The following is a 9,939-nucleotide window of genomic DNA, read 5'->3' as shown; positions in this document are numbered from 1 at the left end:
TTGTAAATTTTGGTCAATGACATGAGACAAAGTATATGTGAACTGCTGTATGAAAAGTGAATTTACTCTGTAAATCTTCACCCAAATCAAAATAAAATTAAAAACAAAACAAAACAAAACAAAACTTAAATTGTAAGAAGAAACTCCTGTTTGGTAAGGCCATCCCATTTGTGGTATATTCTTGTCAGAGTGGCACTAGGTAACCAGAACACTTCCCTTCCCTATAGAGACTCTGGCCTAATTCCTTATTTTATAGAGCACAGAACTGAAGACCAGAGCAGTTAGGTGACTTGGTCACATAGGCAAACAGTGATAGAGCCAAGAGGAGAAACCATATCTTTATCTCCCTGCCAACTGAGCTCCCAAGTAGACCAGGATGTTTTCTGGCTCTTTTCCACTATTGTGATTTAGCAGCTGTCATTTGTTCCGGTGTCCACAAGGGTATATCTGGCTGAATCTTGTTTCCTGGTCCTCCAGTGAAGCTCCCCAAATTATCTGATGCTTGCCTCAACTGCTCTGGAGGGCTGCTAACATGTGTGCTTGAGACACATTTTGAAAAAGCAGTCTATATTCTAAAGATTGTCTCTCTTGAAAGCAACTACAGATTTATAGTTTGTTTGTTACTATTATTTTAAAAAATATTTGTGTTTCCAGTGAAGGTTTTATACAGCAGTTTAGGCTCCCATTCAGTAATTTCTACACAAATTTTTCAGTGACATTGGTTACACTGTTCACAATGCAGGTACATTCTCAATATTTTCATTCTGGTTGCTCTGTTTATTATTTTTTACATTTCCTTGAGTTCAAAGAGGTCTAGCCTGTGTGGCTACGTTTTGCTTTGGACTTGTGAGGGTAACCACTTGGCAAAAGAGTAATTCCTAGACTTTTCAAAGGGCTTCATCTTAGATAGCATTTATTGATGTAATTGTTTATTATCCTTTAGAATCTGGAGTTTAGACTTTGAGGCCATAATGGGACTCTTCTCAATTTTTTTTTCTTGTCAATTAACATGATGGTGAGAATCTCCCAGAAAAATAAGAGGTCATTTCTTGACTATTTATTTACTCAAGTTTCAATTTAAGATTTCAACTTTCATTTAAAAAAAAAAAAGAAAAGAAAAACTCCTCTCTCTTGTAGATAGAGATGCAAGGACTTGGTTACCCTGGTTGGAATAATAATTTTCCTCTATCTGTAAAATCATTCTCTGCAGTTAGGGACTGGAGACAAGAGGTTGATACTTAAGGAGATGAAGGTCTTTCTTGGAACAAAGCTAGTTATCAGTCACCACCAGATCAGCATCAGAGCCACAGTTCCAGAAATGGTGACAAAAGCTCATCCTCTATTCTCTCTTCATGGGTTCTATCTGTGAAGCAAGAAAGGACAGTTTGAATGAAAAACATACAAAATTTTCTACCAGCTATAGTAGATAGATGGGAGCTCTGGTAGCATAGTGGCTAAGACACTTGCCTGCTAACCAGACGGCTGGCGGTTCAAACCCACCAGCCACTCCTTGGAAGGAAGGTTGGGCAATCCTACTTCCGTAGTGATACTGCCTCGGAAACCCAAGGAGGGGTCGCTATGAGTCGGGGCCGACTCGACGGCACATAACAACAACATAACAACAACATAGTAGATACTGGGTTTGTCATCCCAAAATCTATTCCATTTCTCTCCCATTATGCTGTAATAGTGGTTTGAGTAGAACAGACTCAGATCCAAATCCAGCTTGAGGGCTAGACCTTGACTGGTCATAGAAGAATTCCATTCTCTTTCTCCTATCCTTGCCAAAATGAACGAGCTGGTCTATAGCATTCCCACAGCTATGTGGATAGGTTCAAGCCTCTTGCCAGGACAGTATGGTATACTAATATATAGAGTTGGAAACTACTGTAGCAATTTTGCCACCTACGATAGATAGCCCATAAGTTGGTCTGCAATGATTCTTGCCTCCTGATATTCACAGGAATATATATAATGTCTGCTTAGTATATGGTGGACATAGTAATAACTTCTAACTAAAAGAATACAGCAAAAGTGATGGGATGTCACTTCCAAGATTACATTACAAAGAGATGGTAGCTTCCATCTTAGGCACCCTCTATCACTTTCTTCTTCTGAGAGAAGCCACATGCCATGTTGTGAAGTGCACTAAGGAAAGGGCCTTGTGGCAAGTCACTGGTGGAAGGTCCCCAGAGTACAGCCAGTGAAGAAGTGAATTCTGCCAACAACCATGTGAATGAGCCTGAAGGGTTATCTTCCTTCTGTTGGGCTGCTGGACGAGATTAAAGCCCCAGGTGATAACTGCAACCTCATGAGAGAACCTGAGTCAGAGGCCCCATTTAAACCATGTCCAGATTCCTGACTCACAGAAACTATGAGATAAACGTTTATTGTTTTAAGCCACTGAGTTTTAGGATTTGTTAATAAGCATAAAAAGATAACTAATATACCACTATGAGAAAAGCTAGTTTAGTTGGATTTTTTTTTCCCTGTTACTTGCAACTGAGAGCATGTTAACATATAGTGTTGTTGTTGTTATGTGCCGGTGAGGCAGACCCGACTAGCTAGTAGTAATTTAATTTTTAAAAGGTTATTAAATATTAAAATCTTTACAGACAAATGAAATTACTATGATTTACAAAAATGCAAACAAAATCCAAACATCTAATTACAATCATCTATCTCTATTTTTCATATGGAAAATCATATCTATCTATCTATCTATATATATATATAAAAAACCCGAACTCACTGCCATCGAGTTGGATCCAACTCATAGTGACTCCTCCTTGGGTTTCTGAGGCAGTATCACTATGGAAGTAGATTGCCCAACCTTCCTTCTGAGTAATGGCTGGTGGGTTTGAACCATCAGCCTTTTGGTTAGCAGTCAAATGCCTTAGACACTACACCACCAGAGCTCCCAGAAAATCATGTAAGAAGGCTTTATTCACCTAGAAGCCCTCATAATACTGGCAAAGACTTGGACAAGGTTTCCTTTTAGTTACTTACGCAACTGAACAATGTAAATAAACGATGATCACAGGAGAACTGTTAAGTCTACTCAAAACATCTATTGTTGAAAAGTCCTTAAAAACTACTTTAACACCATCTTGCATTTACATGCGAGTTTTAAATATGCTAAGCAGCGGTAAAGGAGGAATTTTCCTTTTTTTAAAATTATATATGCAATTCTGTATTTTCATTTTTATAAGAAGCTTATATCGACTTTATAATTTAAAAAATAAAGATTTTATAAACTGAAAATACTCCCTAAGAGAATCTTGTTTGTAGCCTGGAAAGACTTCCTTTACATATAGTGTTAAATTTGATACCTGCCTATTTGAACACTTGGGAGCGTGTGAAGTGGGAGGAAGAGATGGGAAAGTTACAGATTAAGGCAGAAACAGGGAGAGAACATTCTGATGGGTAGTTTTGAAAGGAGCAAGGACTTGGGTCAGTAGGAGAGGGTTAGTATCTGGGACCAGGATGAGGATTCAACAAAGCTAGACTTGTAAATTCACCTGTTTACCTGCACATGAGGTGATTAAGGTAGCAGTTGTGTAGGGGGTGATTTCCTTGAAGGAGGAAGTAGAATGAGGATGTTCTCAATGGACCACTGTAGCCCTTGGGTTGAAGTAAACTGTAACTTACGAATACACTTATGAGTAGGAAGCTGATATTGGGGAGTTTCCTAGATTGCAAGAAACAGAAATAACTGCTGAGGCCTAAAGGAGAGGAATAGCTACAAAAAAGATGGGACAGAAAGTAACAAGAGTAACAGAAGGTAACAGTAGGAAGTGACCAAGGCAGCTGAAAATTGAGGGCTAGCATGTTATTCTTTGAGCAAGCTGAGGATATCTTGAGGTTTATACTTGGTTTTTAAAATTTCCAACACGAGAAAGATCCACACAGGCAACAAATGAAAAATAAACCAAAGTAAAACAAAATCCAACTCACCACTCTTGTTAACAGCTGGGTTTTAAATATGATGGTTAAACTTTCAAGGTCTTCATTCTTTAAATGTAATTCGTCAAGCAGGGTGGCTATAAACTGTGTAAACACCACATTTTCCTGAGAACACTTCTGAATACCAAGAATTGGGGTCAGTCTGAAACAACCAAAACAAAATGAAATGGGAAGGAAGGAATGAATACCTATGAAATGGGAAGGGCTAAAGGAATGCTGTCTGCAACTTGCCAGAGAGGATTTTCTGAGAATTACGAGGTCTCTCTGATTTAACAAAACTCCCAGGCAGAGACGGCCTTAATGACGAAGAAGAGAAATCTCAGGAAAAAACTGTAAGATCAAATGTATCAGTAAATACGGAATGAAGTCTAAAAGCCTGAATCTACAACAGGTTTTTCATCATGCTAGCAAAAACTACTAAAAAATTAATGAACTCTTTCCACTTGGGGAAGGGGAACTGTGGAGAGGAGCTTGGAGTTAAGGCTGGTAGTAATGACGTGGAATTGACTTGTCAACAACAAATTGAATGTTTGGGTTATACCACCTGAAAAAAAACAATAAATAATTAAACATTATCTTTTAGATAGGATTTTAACATTTTTATTTAAAAAACATTAAATAAATGAACTACATCTTACTAGGCAATTAACAGGAGTTCTGGTGGTGTAGTGCCTTAAAGCATTTGACAACACCAATTTCATGAAGGATATACTTTTCCCTCTAAGCTTGTCTAGTAATTATTCCCCCAAAGTGACTGCATATAATGGAATCTTAAATGTAATTTCTATTGAAATGTGACCAGGAAGTATGATATTTAAAAACTGAGCAATTCTAATTTAATCACAAAGCATAAAGTATACTAATACTCATAAATATTTTTCACTCTAGAGAGTATGCTTTACAGAGCCAATGTGAGTTACATTCCTAGAGAGTTTTTTGGAGAAAATTCTTTTTTGTCCAAACAGTCTTACAAATACCACAAAATTTCTTTGCATGCTTATTTAACCTTAGTCATTGCCAATGGGCACATAAAATATGAATAAAATAACTCTGATTTAAATCAATGATGCACAAGAAATCAGAGCAGAGCAATTGTATATTAGTGAGTGTGGAATGGGAAATGTTGTTTTCTAAGGGACAGATTTCCTCCTTGCTTATCCATCTCATACAGAAAGCAGATATAAAAGGAAACATTTGTCAGAATTGTCTAAATATGGCCAAGACTTCCAGGGGAGGTGGTAAATTCTCCTTATCTCTGAAGGTATCTGTTCTGGTTACCTAGTACTGCTCTGACAAGAATATACCACAAATGGGATGGCTTGAACAAACAGGAGTTTATTCTCTTACAGTTTGGAGGCTTTAAGTCCAAGTTCAAAGTGCCAGGCTCTAGGGGCTGGGTGAAAGTCCCCCAATTTTGGGCTTCAGCTCTGCTTCCTGTTCCTGGCCCACTGAAGCTGGAGGCTTTGCTTCACTCAGCTGCTGGCTGCTGAGACTGACAAATCCAAGCTTGGCAAGTAATAAGGCACAGTTCCAATGTTACCAAACCACAAGGCAGGGCATTAATTCAAGTCCATTAAAAGGTCCCAAGGTTGGCAGAGCATAGCAGGCTGCTGAACAACACAGATACATGCAGGGTCCAAGCATGCCATAAGCTAAAGATTGTTGCCTAAGGCTTCTCCTTATATATAGGAAGCAGACCACATCCGTAAGGCAGCTACTCAGCTGTTCACAGTAGATTCTACCATGGAGTTGATTACCAGTCTCATCACGGGGAATATTGTAGCCAGCTGCCCTGCCCAGCCACTCAACCAGGCCCAGCCAAGTGGACACACAAACTTAACTACCACAGTATCTTAGCAACGACTGGAGATTAAGTGATTCCAATAGTTCCGTGAAATCTACAGAGTTCTAGCTCTTTCAAATTTCTTCATAGTCAGGTGGATGGAATACCAAGTTTCACATTTCATGAGGCTTGCCTGCAGGTATTCCCCAAGGTAATTCACACTGGGAGGGAGACAAGACTACTCCAACCTTGCAACATCAAGCCCAAGCTTGGTAGTTGGTGACCCTAGGCAGCTGTGGTCAGCTTCTCCTGAGATATCTTCCTACAGAGAAAGTGGAATCCAGAAGTCAACTCTTTCTTTTCCCACACTAAGGTGTTGTCAACATTTTGAATGTGAAGTTCCTGCTTCCCCACAATAAGACCAAAGTTACTGGCAATGGGATAACACTGGCTAAAATAAAACCAAGAAGCCCGGAGTAGGCAGATTAGATAGGTCAGTTCTACAGAGACCTAGCTTTTGTGTATTTAAATAGTACTTATATGATCCATTCAAAACAATTTCTCTGACTTTCAAAGTTTAAGAGACTAAAATTTGGCTAATATATGAAATAAGGTTGTTTTCAACTACCTTTCAAAGTGACATTAGTAGATTTTAAAAAGTAACCCTGAAATTAGAAATAAATTGTGACTAAAACGTTTCTTAATCTGTGTGCCTATAGGTATGTGAGACCAGAAAATGTCAAGTTAGGAAGAAACAGCTTATAAGAGATCCCCTTTCTACTGTCCCGGTTAGAAAACTTTTAGGAATAGCAGTACTTCTCTAGCAAACTTATAAGGAGAAAGGATTCTATAAATTATTAACTTCATTGTAAGTAGTGTTCAAATTTACCTAAAATTTTTGTTTGTCAAAAAAAGTAGGGTTCAAGAGAAACCTTAGCAAGGAAAGAAGGGGAAAAAAAAAAGCAGTAATAAGCACATGGCAAATACTGCTAATCAATCAGGCAATCTTTTAACCTTTTATTGTGATTTGGGTGAAATTTTATAGAGCAGATTCATTTTCCCTTCAACAGTTCATACACATTTTGTTTCATGACATTGATTATAATCCCCACAATGTAATAGTTCTCTCTCCATTTCCTCCCTGTGGTTCCCCTTTCCGTGTGTCCTCTTTACCTATGCATTCCTGCCCTCCCTGTGCAAATGCTGCCCTTTTGATTTCCCTTGGCTGATTGTTAAGGAGTGTATCTCTCTGATGTAATTGTTTAGCTCATGGGCCTGTCTACTGTTTGGCTGAGATTTATACCACTGGAGTGAATCCAATTCTAGGCCTGAAGGCTGACTAGGAGCACGCATTCTTTTTTTTTATTTCAATTGCGCTCACACTTGCTTTCAAAATTCTTCTCTACGTGGCTCAGAGCAATCCTTCAACAGTCTGGAGTTGGCTACTGAGATGAAACCTATTCACTCCAATCCAATTGCAAGCCCAGGATAACTATGCCTTTGTGACCCCTGTATATTAACAGTACTAATCCTAGCTCTGGTAGCATAGTGGCTAAGGCACTTGACTGCTAACCAGAAGGCTGACGGTTTAAACCCACCAGCCACTCCTCGGAAGGAAGATGGGGCAATCTACTTCCGTAGTGATACTGCCTCCTTGGAAACCCAAGGAGGGGTCGCTATGAGTCGGGTGCGACTCGATGGCACATAACAAAAACAACAATCCTAGCTCTGCCTAGACTGCTTGTATGGTGTTGGGTAAGCTGAACTTCAAAGCTTTAGGGTCTATCTATAAAATGAGGATAGTAATACTTAAGTACCTGAAAGAGTTATTATTGTAAAATTCAAACGGGATACTGCAGATGGATAGTTTTTTTTTTTTTAATCAATTATGATAATGATTGCAATATCAACTAATACCATGTGCTACCTATGATCACTTACCGTGTACTCATTCTCTCCTTTAATCCTCACAATGACACTGGGGGATATAGCATCATCTCCCATTTATTGGGCAGCTCTGGTTGCATAGTGCCTAAGGCACTTGACTGCTAATCAGGAGGCTGGCGGTTCAAACCACCAGCCACTCCTTGGAAGGAAGATGGGACAATCTACTTCAGTAGTGTTACTGCCTCGGAAACCCAAGGAGGGGTTGCTATGAGTCGGGTCTGACTCAACGGCACATAACAACACCACCACCACCCATTTATTGATGAGGAAACAGAGGCACAGAAAACAGTACCTTTTCCAAGGTCACAAAGATAGTAAGTGGCAGGACAGGTCTTTGAACTTCAAAAAACAAATAAACTCACTATCGTCGAGAGTCTATTTGACTTACAGCGACCCCTCCTTGGGTTTCTGAGGTGGTATCTCTATGGAAGTAGATTGCCCAGTCTTCCTTCTGAGGAGTGGCTGGTGGGTTTGAACTGCCACCCTGGTTAGCAGTCAAATGCCTTAGGCACTATGCCCCCAGAACTTTGAACATAGGCAATTTATTTCAAGAAGCCAAAGCTCTTAGCCAATATGTTTAGCTTTTATTCTTTGTAGGCTGGAAAGCGCTCTATAAATTTAGCCTTTACCTGCCTGAGTCTTCAAATAAACATGAAGAAGGAACAGAATGCTTTATATTTGTTTTCCAGAACTAGAAGACTAAGAAATGTGAAAATGATAAGTGTCTGGCAGGCGGGAGGAAGTGCTGATAGAAAAATCACACAAGGTCTGGTGTCTGTTAGGAGACAGGAATATCAGCTGGGGCCTGGGGATTTCTGCAGCAAATGATCAAGCAGCTAGGTAGCAATTCTCAGGCATGTGGAGCCAGGATTTCCTGACTACTCCTTGCATTTGAGCCCTAAGTGTTGTTGCATAATTATACTACTGGAAATTAGCCAAGCAAGATTTCCTTCATCTTTATTTATTCCTTCATATCTCTCCTTCAATTTAACTGGGAAGACTTCTTTTTCCTCACTCCCCAGTCTCTAACACAGAATGGAAATGATTATAAAAATAAATAATATTAACTTTCTATGAGTTTTAAGTTTTCTTAAACTGTCTCTGAAATAAGGTAAGGTATAAAGTAATAAATATCTCTAAAAATTAAGAAACCAGTAGACCCCTTTTGCAAAGTCATGTAAAAGTGTGTTTTCTCTTGATTAATTATGCTCTCTAGAAACCAGGATGTTCTGGTTACCTAGTGCTGCTCTGACAAGAATTTACCACAAATGGGATGGCTTGAACAAAAAGGAGTATATTTACTTATAGTTCGGGAGGCTAGAAGTCCAAGTTCAAAGGGCCAGGCTCTAGGGGCTGTGTGAAAGCCCCTCGACCTTGGGCTTCAGCTCTGCATCTTGCTCCTGGCTCACTGAAGCTAGAGGCATCTCTTCACTTGGCAAATACTGGTTGCTGAGGCGAACAAGCCCAAAGTCAGCAAATAAAATGGCACAGTGCCGATGTTACCAAACCACGGGGCAGGCCATTAATTCAAGTCCATTGAAAGTCCCAAGGTAGGCAGAACATGGCAGGCTGCTGAACAACAACACGGCTACACACAGGGTTCAAGCATGCCATAAGCTAGAGACCATTCCCAAAGCTCCTTCTTATATATGGGAAGCAGACCACATCCCTAAAGCAGCTACTCAGCTACTCCAATACATTATACCATGAAGTTAATTACCAATCTTACCATGGGGAATGTGGTAAAGTTGTATGTCAACTTGGTTGGCCTGGTTGAGTGGCTGGGCAGCTGGTGTTAGTTATTACCCATGATGAGATTGGCAATCAACTCTATGGTGGGATCTACCACAAGCAGCTGAGTAGCTGCTTTGGGTATGTGGTTTGCTTCATATATATATATAAAAACAGCTTTGGGAATGGTCTCTAGCTTGTGGCATGCATAGACCCTGCATGTAGCTGTGTCATTGCTCAGCAGCTTGCTATGCTCTGCTGACCTTGGGTCTTACAATGGACTTAAGGTAATGGCCTGCCATGTAGTTTGGTAACATTGGGACTGTGCCTTTTTACTTGTCAACCTTGGGGCTTCTCAGCCTCAGCAGCCAACAGCTTTCTGAGTGAAGAAACGCCTCTAGCTCCAGTGGGCTGGGAGCAGGAGGCAGAGCTGGACCCCAAGGTTGAGGGGCTTTCACCCAGCCCCTAGAGCCTGGCACTTTGAACTTGGACTTAAAGCCTCCAAATTGTAA

The 9,939-nt window shown here is 40.0% G+C and overlaps 1 protein-coding gene across 1 annotated transcript in view; it reads right to left on the bottom strand.

Moving 5' to 3' along the window:
* Positions 1-9,939, bottom strand: part of RPAP2 (RNA polymerase II associated protein 2) — a 189,048-nt gene that overhangs the window by 10,600 nt on the left and 168,509 nt on the right. Inside the window, exon 12 of the mRNA XM_042780301.1 lies at positions 3,958-4,108. Within this exon, the coding sequence (XP_042636235.1) occupies positions 3,958-4,108 (151 nt within the window). The remainder of the gene's footprint in view (positions 1-3,957; positions 4,109-9,939) is intronic.

The sequence above is a fragment of the Orycteropus afer genome, unplaced genomic scaffold (assembly GCF_000298275.1).
Source record: "Orycteropus afer afer isolate SDZICR_OR568_19922 unplaced genomic scaffold, OryAfe1.0 scaffold00033, whole genome shotgun sequence".
In the NCBI taxonomy this organism is placed as follows: domain Eukaryota; kingdom Metazoa; phylum Chordata; class Mammalia; order Tubulidentata; family Orycteropodidae; genus Orycteropus; species Orycteropus afer.
This window is presented reverse-complemented; position numbering and strand designations above follow the sequence as displayed.